The sequence below is a fragment of the Sus scrofa genome, chromosome 9, assembly GCF_054392235.1.
Source record: "Sus scrofa isolate SSC_HxYL_T2T_F1_AM1 chromosome 9, Sscrofa_HxYL_maternal_Yorkshire_Landrace_v2.0, whole genome shotgun sequence".
Classification (NCBI taxonomy): Eukaryota; Metazoa; Chordata; class Mammalia; order Artiodactyla; family Suidae; genus Sus; species Sus scrofa.
Window position 1 is genome coordinate 91,843,181 of NC_139391.1, and position 13,126 is coordinate 91,856,306.

The following is a 13,126-nucleotide window of genomic DNA, read 5'->3' on the forward strand; positions in this document are numbered from 1 at the left end:
GATATGGCGGTAATGGTGGAATGGGTTGGGTGCAGAGCTAGTTCTAAACAAAATAAACCCTGAAGCATTCACATGTGAAGCAGTCTAAGTTTCCCCCATTTACTTTCAAAAATCTCCCCACACCACCTTCAAAGTCCGAAATCAGCAGCTGAACTGTAGTTAAAGCTTCAAGTCTCACAAAATCATCAAAGCCATACTGAGACTACCCAGATAGAAAATCCCAACAATTATTCTCTATCCCTCTCTCTCCAATCTAAAATAAAGACCTAATATACATGATGTGGGATGTAGAAAGCCACCCTGGAGAAAGAAAGGTCTTCTGCTGAACATTTCATTAAATAACAAAAGAAACCAATGATCAGGGTATATTTTTATCTTATTTAAAATACAATAACTCCAATATTACTCTATCATAATGGGACATGGCTGAACAGGTAGGAGACAGATTCCCCATTGTGAGTTCTTCTGATGGCTTCTGCAAGGATCATGGAGATGTCGATAACCTGTATTTTGGAGCAACGCTTCATCTTATCTTCCTGAGGTATGGTGTTGGTGACTACTACTGCTTCAAAGCATGCACTGTTGATGTGAGTAATGGCTGGACCAGAAAAGATTCCATGAGACAAGATTGCATAAACTCTGATGGCTCCAGCTGAGAGAAGTTTGTCAGCTGCATGGCAGATTGTGCCACAAGTGTCAGCTATGTCATCCACAAGGATAGCCACACGATCTTTCACATCTCCCACTAGCACCATTCGGTTTACTTCATTGGCCTTCTTTTTTTCTTTGTGAATCAAGGCAAAGTCCACATTCAATCTGTCTGCAATGGAAGTCACTCTCTTAGCTCCATCAGCATCTGGGGAGACAATTGTGCAATTCCTCCACTCAGAGATATTCTCCTTTATCCACTTCAGGACAGCTGGCTCTGCATACAAATTGTCTACTGGGATATCAAAAAAGCCCTGAATTTGAGAAGCATGTAAATCCATGGTGATGATGTGATCTGCTCCTGCTACAGACAGCATATTTGCAACAAGCTTGGCAGAGATTGGCGCCTGGTTCTTATCCTTCTTATCCTGCCGGGCATACGGGAAGCAGGGGATGACTGCAGTTACCCGACTGGCTGAAGCAGTCTTGCAGGCATTAATCATGATCAAAAGCTCCATCAGATTGTCGTTGATTTCACCACAACCACTCTGCATTATGTAGACATCTTCTCCTCGCACACTCTCACCAATTTCCACACAGGTCTCCTGGTTGCTGAATTTCTTCGTCACCACCTTGCCTAGCTTCAAACCCAGACGGCCAGCAATTTTCTGGGATAAATCCTGGTGGGAGCTGCCGCTGAAGATTTTGATATTTGGCATTTTGGTCAACTGCCTTAGACTCTCTTAAGTCCAGTGTCACCCAGCTGCTGCCTTGGGAATGGAAGTCAGCCCAGAAACTACTCTTAAGCGTTATCCCAGATGCTCCAGAGCACGGACTCTTAACTAACGGCTTCCGGTTGTTATTCTGCTTTCACAGTTCCTTCCGGTGGCGCGCAGCTCTAAGCTGCCCCAGGTCTGCAAGTAAGTTCCTGCTTGTCACACATTCCACACTTCTACACTGAAGTCAAATATTTTTTCAGTTTATGGATTTTTTCCCCCTTCTATTAGTGCCTGTATTAGTTTTCAAAGGCTGCTTGAAGAAATTTGAATACGTGAAAATGTATTTCTGCAAGCTAGAAGACAGAAGTTTGAAAGGTAAGTTTCGGACTGGAGGAAGTGTTTAAAACGTGTTTTTGAAAGAGTCCTTCTAATTGAGTGAGAAAAAGATAACCAAAAAGAAGTTTGAAAATGGTATAAATATGTAATTCATAGGGAAAATAAGTAGAAATAAACATTGAAAAAAATGTTAGTAATCGAGAAAAATGTCAATTATTTTCACACACCAAGAAGGCCAAAATTACAAGATAGCTAACTCCTTATATTCTAATGAAATGTGTAGTGTGTAGATTTTGCAAGGAAAATTAACTTTTGACTCACTGTGTTTAGCTTTAGGAATATACTCAGAAATATTCACAGGCACCTCTCAAATATATTGATAACAGTATTTCTTAATCCATTCAGTCAGTATTTCCTGAGGTGTTGTGTGTGTCATGTGTTGCACCACTTACAGAGCAGAAGATGGTGAATGACAAATAATGACCTCTCTGGAATTGTTTATAAAAGCAAAATTTGTAAACTAAAAAATGTCTTAATAGGTTAAATTATCGAAAATGTTTTTTACATACACAGGCAGCCATTAAAGAGACGATTTAGGGAGTTCCCGTCGTGGTTCAGTGGTTAAAGAATCCAACTAGGAACCATGAGGTTGTGGGGTCGATTCCTGGACTTGCTCAGTGGGTTAAAGGATCTGGCATTGCCGTGAGCTGTGCTGTAGGTCGCAGACGTGGCTCGGATCCCGCGTTGCTGTGGCTATGGCTGTGGTGTAGGCTGGTGGCTACAGCTCTGATTCGACTCTTAGCCTGAGAACCTCCATAGCCTGAGAACCTCCATATGCCCTAGAAAAGGCAAAAAGACAAAAAAAAAAAAAAAAAAAAAGAGACGATTTGTGTGTAGTCATATGGAAGTGTCTCCAAGATATTTTTAAATGTAAAAAACCCATTCACAAAATTATACATAGTATGATATTTCTGTATTTAAAATTAAGTAATAGTCAAAGCATTAAATCATTATGGAAGTCCTTTTTATTATGATTATCTTTGCAGTGGAGAATAGGTTGGTGGTAGTCAAGAATGACATTTTATTGACATCTGTTAACCTAGTATTTGAACTTTCACTACTTTTATAGTGAAGTTAAAAAAAGACTATCAAAACGTATATGATGATTAAGTCTTTGTTGCAAATTTTAAATGCATAGTTTTCAAAGTGAATTGGGGGTTGGAGTAATGGGCTAAGACGTGAAAGAGATCATAAGTACCAGGAATTTCAACAATAAACTGTGTTATAAAAATAATTGAGGCATCAGATAGAGATCAGAATGTTTTATCCTGCTAAATATGTATCTGCATTTGGTTTTGGTATATTTTGATTTAGCCTAAAACCATCATTTAGGCTAAATCAAATCATCATTTTATAATATTTTGAAATTACTAAATAACTCTTTGAATGTATTTTCTCACCCTGCTTTTCATCTTCTCCACTGGGTTCGATTCATGGATAGGATAAGCTCAGGAATGAGATAAGGAATGGGGGAGGCAACAGAAATAGGTTAAGATTTGGCAGTGTCTATGAAACACATTGCTAGAAAACAATGTTTTTATATATTGAATGTGCTCATTATAAAGCTGTATAAACAGCTATGTCAAACAGGCTAAATCTGAATGTCCTGCTGATCCAGTCACATCTCTCAAGATATCAACATGATTTTCTCTTCAATTCACACTCTTCATGGTTGACTGTGTATGCTGGCTCATTTCAGTTTACAACCCTTCATTCATGTTCTTTCGTATCATAAAATCAACAGACCCACCTATAGTATATAATTCTCATCCTCAGCCAGACTACATACAGTGATTTCTAAAGAAAATTCTGTGGCTTAATTTAGCAGCACTTAAAAAGTACTTGCAGCTTCGATTAAAATGATTTTTTTTCTTAGTGTTCTCAATGTGTCACACATTTTTCAGTTTTTGAAGAAAAACAAAACAGATTTTTAAATAGACTTATTATTACCTAAATAGGACTGAATGCTAATGTAAACATTAAAAACCCCATAGTTGGTTGCATTTTACTTAAGGTGTTAAGTAAGAAAAATTTTTGTGTTGTGCTATTTTTGCTCCATGCTCTGGCTGTTGCAACATCTTACAGTTTCAGGGATTTGTCTAGAATTATAAAATGTTAAAGATGGAAATGGCCTTAGAAACCACCCAGTCTAACTAATATCTCAATTCACAGACAGAAAACTGAGACCCAGAGAAATGAAGCAAGTTGCCTAGGATCTAAAAGCCAATTAGAGGCAGAGTGTGAATTAGAACTCAAAAGATTCCTGAATTTCCAAATATATTCCAAATATTTCTCACTGTGTCATGTCTAGGCCTTTTCTTTGAGGCTTATTAAAATGAAGGAAAAATCAAAAGATTGTGTGGAAATTTTTGCACAAAATTTTTACTCTTTTATTAAACAACTACAACAAAGAACAAAGCCCCAAAGCTGAGATCTGACAATTCTTTTACTTTGAAAAATTATTTCCAGAAAAACAAGTGAACGATTAGTCATGCCATGGAAACATCTTTATTACTCTCATATTTTTGTTACATGGATCTATTGTAAGAGGATTTAGCCTCTGTTTATTTTAGTCTCTAGGTTGAGAAAGACATCTATCTTATCACTATTTTCGATGAAAGTTACAGGTAGGAATGATGCCCACTGAACAACACATTCCATATAAGACGTTTCTTAATAAATTACTCTGGAAAAAAATTGTGGAATAGAGAAAATGCCTGATCTTTTTCCTTCCTAGGGCAAGCATATTTAAATGTCATCTCTACAGAGCTGCAAGAATTGTTGTATCTTGAAGGTCTTTTGAGTCAATACCCAGAATATATATATTACCTTGGAAATAGTTTCTTGCTTTACTGATTATTCTTTTACCCTTCACCGTTCCCACATAAATAATTTGGAGAGCCCTGATGCAGCTTGATGAGCTAAGGAGAAGAGAAATTCAGTCAGTTCTTTCAGAAAGTGGAGAAAAATTGTTGTTGTATTTAAGTAAAATAAATGCTTTCACTAAATACACTTGGAGTTGACAAAATGCTCGATGTTTAGGTGGCAATTATAGTTCTTTGATAAACTGTCAAATCTTGTCACAACACATGTTACAAACAAGGACAGATTTAGATGTCCTTTATGACAGCTTTGTGTAGGTTGAGAATGTTTGGCAGTTAATTTCAAAAAGGAACATATTTTTCTTTCCAGCAGTTATCTGCTTGTTTATTAGGAAGAGTTTCTTTGTGCCTTTAATCTTCCTCATTTGACTCACAGTTCCAGATCATTATTGTAACATTACCTTACCTCATTTATTTTGTTCATAATAATCATCCACAATACTTTGAGAAAGCAGTTTCCCACAGAGCTTCACATTGGTAGAAATGCTTTAAAGTTTGTTTTGTGATTGTTTACAATTAAAGTTGACTACTGTGTGTGTTTACTGAACTTTTAGTTGGAAATCTTGTCATTTTATACAATAGATGTGAAGATGGTGATTACGTAAATAAAGCTGAGTGAAACAAATAGGGGAAAAGGAGAAAGTTTTTTGATTCAGAAATTCAACTTTAATTCTGAGTATTATGTTAGACTCATGAGGCTATTTCTGAAACACATTGGAATTTAAGACAAAAAATTCTAGTGAACTTAAAAACCGTAGTATGAAATAATAGCCTTGAAATAATAATGAGGTTATATGTGCTAAATAATATATAATTGTAATAACAGATGAGGCAAGCATATGGAGAGGTCCTATAGCTAGTTCATTGCAAATAAGAAAATATCTTCCTAATATTTATGTGAAATGTTTTTAAGTAGTTATTGATAATGGATCTTTCCCTTTTGGTATAGAATATTAGTTTCATGAAATTAGTAAAAAGATACTCATGTTGGAGTTCTCTGTGGTGCATTGGGTTAAGGATCCAGCATTGTCACTGCAGAGACTTGGGTCTCTGCTATTGCGTAGGTTTGATCCCTAGCCTGGGAATTTTCACATACTGCAGGAACTGCCATAAAAAGAAAGTAAGAAAGAAACTCATGTTAATTATATTTTGAAAAATGCAAGCTCCATTTATGCTATTCAAACCTATTTTTAAGACTTTTATCTTCCATTATGACCATTTATTTAATCTTCATAATAAGCATAGAGGTAGTTGTCTAGTCACATAAGTAAAAACCAAATGTAGTGTGGTTTGAAATGATTCTTTTATTCTCTGACTTCAAGGGCAGTGGGATCACTGGTAGGGAGTGTTAGACATAAGGTCTCAAGCCCCATCCCCAGAGTTACTGATCACTAGGTCCAGAGTGGGGATCCAGGCTTCACGTTTTTTTATAAGACGCCATGTAATGCTGATGCTGCCATTCTGGTGACCGCACTGTTGAGAACCACTGGCTGGCATCATCGATATTTATTTATTTTGCTTTTATTCATTTCACTAGACCTTGTAATGTGGCATATTTTATTTTGCTTTTAGATCTTTTCATGTTATTTTCTATGTTTGAATATATCACTTTCAAATATCAAATAATTCTTTAAAAATTGTACACATACACAGTTCCACTTAAAATACCTGTATTGTGTTCCAGAAATACCTTGACAAATACATGTTAAGAGGTGAATTCTTGTTATATGGGGAGATTTAAAAATCCATTAAACATCTGAACATTTAAAAATGAATTTCTAGGAGTTCCTGTCGTGGCTCAGAGGTTAATGAATCCGACTAGGAACCACGAGGTTGCAGGTTTGATCCCTGGCCTTGCTCAGTGGGTTAAGGATCCTGCGTTGCTGTGGCTCTGGCGTAGGCCTGCAGCTACAGCTCCGATTAGACCCCTAGCCTGAGAACCTCCATATGCCACGGGAGTGGCCCAAGAAATGGCAAAAAAGACAAAAAAAAATTAATAAAAATTAATTAAAAAATGAATTTCTACCTATTGCAAACTAAGAGTTGAATGAAACTAAGAGGGTCTCCTATTTATTATCCTATTTACCTTCCTTGAATCTCTTACAGAATTCATCACTGAGAAAGACCTTTTTCAAACTCTGGAAACCACTTGGTTATCCCTAATGATACCAAATATTGTACAGAGTAAATATTTGCTAATTTGATTTGATGTTGCCCTTTAGGAGGAAACCGTTGTATAGCCTGTCTCCAATTTACAGTGATTCAATTAACAATATTTCAACTATACCACTGCAAAAGCAATACACATTCATTTGAAACTGAACTTTGAATTCTGATTTTTTCCCGGGGTTGGAACTGTGGAGTATGATATGATACTCTCTCCCGATGCTCGGCAGGGGCAGCAGCTGCAGCTCCCAGACATCCACAAGATTTAAACACTTAACAACCATTCTGTTCCCTTGTAACCGTTCAGTTTTTCACTTTCAGTGCAGTATTCAATAAATTACATGAGATATTCAACACTTTATTATAAGATAGACTTTGTGTTAAATGATTTTGTCTGTAGGCTAATGCAAGTGTTCTGAGCATACTTCAAGTAGGCTAGGCTGAGCTGTGATGTTTGGTAGGTTAAGTTATTAAATGCATTTTCGACTTGATATTTTCAACTTACAATGGGCTTTATCTAGGTGTAACCACATCATAAGTTGAGAAAGATCTATGAATCAGTTTATAAACAAAACAAGTAAAAACAAAAGAATTTCTCTATTCAAATGCATGTTAGAATGAGTAGAACCTTAAGCACTCCATATTGTTTTTCCTCAAGGGTACCTTGGCTATTTATATTCCCACATACTCCCATGTATATTTTATTTCTTTTTTTCATTTTTAAAAAAGTTTTATTGCAGTATAGTGGATTTATAGTGTTGTAATCATTTCTGCTGCACAACAGAGTGATTCAATTATGCATATATACACACCCATTATTTTTTGGATTCTTTTCTCATATAGATTATTACAGAATAATGGGTAGAGTTCCCTGTGCTATACAGCAAGTCCCTATTGGGCAACCATTCCATATACCACTGTGTACATATGACAATCCCATGTACTTTTTTTTTTTTTTTTTTTTTTTGTCTTTTTGAGTTTTCTAGGACCGCTCCTGTGGACATGGAGATTCCCAGGCTAGGGGTCTAATTGGAGCTGTAGCTGCAGGCCTATGCCAGAGCCACAGCAACAGGGGATCCAAGCCGCATCTGCAACCTACACCACAGCTCAAGGCAACGCCAGATCCTTAACTCACTGAGCAAGGCCAGGGATCAAACCTGCAACTTCGTGGTTCCTAGTCGGATTCGTTAACCACTGAGCCATGACGGGAACTCTCCATGTTCCTTTTTAGAATCACCTTTAAAGTTCCACAACAATTTCTGTTGGAATTTGATTGGAATTACATTAAATCTGTAAGTCAGTTAGGAAAAATTGGCATTATAGTATTGTTTTCCAATTCATGAACATGCTATTTCTCTTTTAAATTACTCTTTAAAATGACAATAAGTTCTTATAATTTTTCCATAGAAATATTTTTTCAAATATACTGATTCAAACTAGGTTGAGAATAAAATCTTGGGTTGTTAAGGTTTCAGGGAATTTAGTCTTTAAATATTGCCTTTAATAAACTCTTCTAAAGAGTAAAAAAAAAAAAAGAAAATCTTTTTCTCAAATATCCCTTTTTACTTTTTTTTTTTTTTTTTTTTTTTGTCTTTTGTCTTTGTTGTTGTTGTTATTGTTGCTATTTCTTGGGCCGCTCCCGCGGCATATGGAGGTTCCCAGGCTAGGGGTTGAATCGGAGCTGTAGCCACGGCCTACGCCAGAGCCACAGCAACGGGGGATCCGAGCCGCGTCTGCAACCTACACCACAGCTCACGGCAACGCCGGATCGTTAACCCACTGAGCAAGGGCAGGGATCGAACCCACAACCTCATGGTTCCTAGTCGGATTCGTTAACCACTGAGCCACGACGGGAACTCCCTTTTTTACATTTTTAAAGATATTTCCAGGCGCTTCATTTTTATGTGATTTCAATGGTATCTACTAATTTATTGTATTTTCTGTTACATAGTAATATATTTAATATTCTAAAATTTTATCCATTCTTAAAATTTGTGAATTTTAAGTTTCTAAATAAGCTATCATATTATCTGGAAATAAATGGCAGTATGGCTCTTCCTTGCACTTTCCCCCTTGCCTTGTGGTGAGTTAGGATCTCTAAGGTCAGGTTGTCTAGAAGTGGTGACAGTGGGCATTCTTGCCTTAATCCTAATCTCAAAAGGGAAAACTTTTAATATTTTACCATTATGTGTGATGTTTGCATGTTGTATTTTATCAAGAAATACTGTATAAGGTCAAGTCCTTCTTATTATTTGTTGAAAGTTTCTTCTTTTTTTTTTTAACAAGGGCTTGAATTATGTCAAGGGCTTTCGGGGCATATTTGAAGATTATAATATGATTTTTCTTGTATAACCTCTTAATATGGTAAATTACAATGATTTCTTTTCTTATGTTAAACAGATGTTATATTCATGGGATAAACCCAATTTAATCACGATGTATTGTCCTTTTATATATTACTTGATTCGGCTGGCTAATATTTTATTTAGAATGTTTTCATGTATCTTTATGAGGGAATTTGGCCCATAATTCTCTGTCTATACTTATTAGGTTAAGAAAACAAGATTAAGTTAGCTCTGTATGAGTTGAAGAGCATCTTATCTTTTTCTATCCTATGGAAGAATTGTATAAAATAATGACACTAAATAAAACTGACCAGAAGACATTTGACTACTTATTCAATTTCTCTCAGTTACATTCAGGTTATAGATTATTGGTTATATTCAGGATTTCCAATTTTTTGGTCAGTTTTGTTAAGTTTTATTTTTCTAAAAAATTTCCTATTTTAACTAAATTTTCAAATTTATTGAAAGTGCTTCCTATGATAGCCTCTTTTCATATCTGCAACATTTTAAATATTTCCCTTTGTCGTTGCTGGTATTGGATTTTTGAAACTATATTCTTTCTTTTTTGATCAGTTTCATCAGAAGTCTATTAATTTCATTAGTCTTTTCCAAAAGAGCTAAGGGTGGAAATTGTTGATGATGCACCCTTACTGGCTGCTTGTTTTAAACTTTGTTGATTTTCAGATTATTTTTATTGTGTTCTTTCGACCTTTTTTTGTGTTAATATTGCTGTTCTTTTTAAATATTCTTAAAGCGTACTCAGCATATTATTTATTAAGATTCAAAGCTATTCATTTTTCTTCTAAGTACTGTTTTAACTAAAGATTTATGTGTAATATTTTTATAGTATATCTATTGGTATTCTGGTAAATCTATTTTCCAATTTTGATAACAATTTTTTGTTTGTTTGTTTCAGGGATTTTTTAGTTTCCTTCTTAATTAACTGGATAGATAAGGAATTTTTAGATGTCTTATTGGTTTTGGTTTTCATTTCTAGATTATTTGCACTGAAGTCAGAAAACATTCTCTGTGTGATTTAAGTCCTTTGAAATTTGTTGAAACTTTTATTTTAGTCCTAAGTGGTCACTTTTTATAAATATTCCATGTATGTTAGGAAAAACATGTGCTCTTGAATGATTAAGAGCTACACACACACACACACACAAATACACACATTAGATCTGGTTTTGTTTGTAGTGTTATTTATATCTCTTCTATCTTTACTGCTTTTTTAATTTATCTTATTAAATATTGAGAGAAATTTGTTAAAATTTTCACAGTGATTGTTGGTCTATGTCTCTCCTTATACATTTCTCTTTTTTTATTTTTCCATATTTTGAGGCTTATTGGTTATCTACGATTCGTTGTATCTTTTTGATGAATTGAGATAGCAGTTTAAAGTAACACTATTGTTTAGTAATGAATGCCTTTTGCCTTAAATTCTGTTTCTGGTGTTAGTGTAGTTATATTAGTTATATTTTAAGTAGCATTTGGTTGAGTTTCTTTTTTAGTTTAACCTTACTATGTGTTTATGTTACATGCATTGCTTATAAATGTCATTTAATTTTATATTAATTTATGTCAACTTCACATCATTTAACCTCATTTATCCTCTTCTGACATAGTGTGGCCAGGTATTATCATTTTGCCGTCCTTTCTTCCCTTTTTTACTCCTACAATCATTATTATTATTGTTTTATAAAATCTGTATTCATTTATATATATCTACCTATGTGTTACTCTTTTTGCTTCACTTTTATTCTTGCATCTTAAACCTTCCATTTGGGATCATTTGCCTTTGCTATCCTTAAATTTTTTTTTTCCTTTTTTTTTGTCTTTTTGCCTTTTCTAGGGCCGCTCCTACGGCATATGGAGGTTCCCAGGCTAGGGGTCTAATCCGAGCTGTAGCTGCCAGCCTACGCCAGAGCCACAGCAACGTGGGATCCGAGCTGTGTCTGCGACCTACAGCACAGCTCACAGCAATGCCGGATCCTTAACCCACTGAGCAAGGCCAGGGATTGAACCTGCAACCTCCTGGTTCCTAGTCAGATTTGTTAACCATCGAGCCACGATGGGAACTCCCTAAAATTTTTTTGAGATATTGCTATTGAGGAAATTTGGTTTTGATTTTAGAAGTCAATCTCTTTTAATGTTATTCTTTTGAAGATAATACATTTTTTTCTCTCTGGGTGCTTTTTAAGATTTTCTTTCCTCTCTCCCTCTCTTCCTTCATTACTTCTTTCCTTCCTTCCCTCCCTTCTCTTTTTCCTTCCTCTTTCTCTCTGATGCAGATTCACTATTATATACCTAGATGTGGAATTTTATAAAGTAATTACTTTCTTTGGATTCACTTGATTTCTTGAATCTATGGGTTGTTGTTTTTCATCAGTTGTGAAAATTATTTTTATTACTTCTTCAGATATTACCTCTGTCTAATTCTCTCTTCTCTTGCTGGAACTCTGATGAAACACAAAATATATCTCTCATTCCATTTTCTATGAACCTCTCTTTCAAAGTTTCTTTTCAGAAATTTGTGTGTGTGTGCTCTATTCTGCCTCCCTTCTTCTGACCTATCTTCCAGCCTACTCATTCTCTTTTCATAAAGGTCTCTTCTGCTATAAGACCAGTTCATTGATTTTTTTTTTTACACAACTTTTTTTTAAGAGCAGGTTTAGCTTTACAACAACATCGAGAAGGTTAAGATATCCCAAGTGTGTGCCCCCCCCACGTATAGTCTCCCTTATTATCAACCTCATTCACAAGAATGGTACTTTTTTTTTTTTTTTAACCAAGCGTGGACCTACATTGACATCATAATTACCCAAAGTCCACAGTTTACCTTTGGGTTCCTTTGTACTGATCTACATTCCATGGGTTTGGACAATGATATGTATCCATCATTATTGTATCATACAGAGTATTTTCACTACCATAAAATCTTCTGTGCTCTGTCTACTCATCTCTCTCCCCCTAACCTGCCTCTGATCTTTTCAGTGTCTCCATAGTTTGCCTTTTCCATAGTTTCATATTGTTTGACTTATGCAGTATGTAGCATTTTCAGATTTATTTCTTTCACTTAGGAATAAATATTAAAGTTTCATTCATGTCTTTTCATGGCTCTGTAGTTCACTTATTTTTAGCACAGAATAGTATTCCATTATTTGGATATACCACAGTTTATGTATCTCTTCACCTACTGAAGGACATCTTGGTTGCTTACAAGCTTTGGCAACTATGAATAAGACTGCTATAAACATCCGTGTGGAGGTTTTTGGGTAGACATAAATTTTCAACTCGTTTGGTTAAATATAAAGGAGTGTGATATCTGGATCATATAGTATGAGTATATTTAATTTGTAGGAAAATCACCCACCTGTCTTCCAAGGTAGCTGTACCATTTTGTATTTCTACCAGCAATGTATGGAAAGTTTGATTGCTCCACATTCTCACCAGTGTTTGGTATTGTCAGTGTTCTGGATTTTGGCCACTCTAATAGGTGTGTGTAACTGTTGAGTTTTTAGTTTTAGGTATTACATTTTTCATTTGAATATATTTTGTTTAGTCCTTGTAAATTCTACTGGGGCAGTTTTTAGAGTTCACTGCTCTCTGAACATTCTTCAAACTTGTTCTTATTTCAGACTATTTTTAAAAACATAGTATGACAGCTGTTTTATAACATGCATCTGGTAATTCCAATGTCTGAAGTTTGGGGATCTGTATCTGCTGTCTATTTTTCTTGCTCATGTTGTCTTTTTTCTTGTTTATGCTTTACTATGTACCATTATGGCATATGAAACTTTATTTGAGGAAATTCTCTGATTTTATAATGAAAGTTTCCTCTTCCAGAGCGCATTGCTTCTGACTTCTGTATGGAGTTGCTGTTAGTCTGGGACTACCTTAAGTTTCCTTGGACTGTCCAGGTGCTATAACTCCAGACTGCAGAACTATGCAAGAGTATCCTAAGGTCATC

The 13,126-nt window shown here is 35.3% G+C and overlaps 1 protein-coding gene across 1 annotated transcript; it reads right to left on the reverse strand.

Moving 5' to 3' along the window:
* Window positions 1-366: 366 nt before the first annotated feature.
* On the reverse strand, window positions 367-1,433 carry PRPS1L1 (phosphoribosyl pyrophosphate synthetase 1 like 1). The gene has a single exon (NM_001436072.1). The coding sequence runs from the start codon at window positions 1,365-1,367 to the stop codon at window positions 411-413; it is 957 nt and encodes a 318-aa protein (NP_001423001.1). The 5' UTR covers window positions 1,368-1,433; the 3' UTR covers window positions 367-410.
* Between the last annotated feature and the right edge of the window lie 11,693 nt (window positions 1,434-13,126).

Excerpts from the sequence above, each read along its gene's own strand:
- PRPS1L1 (NM_001436072.1), bottom strand. The coding sequence starts at position 1,367 with ATGCCAAATATCAAAATCTTCAGCGGCAGCTCCCACCAGGATTTATCC.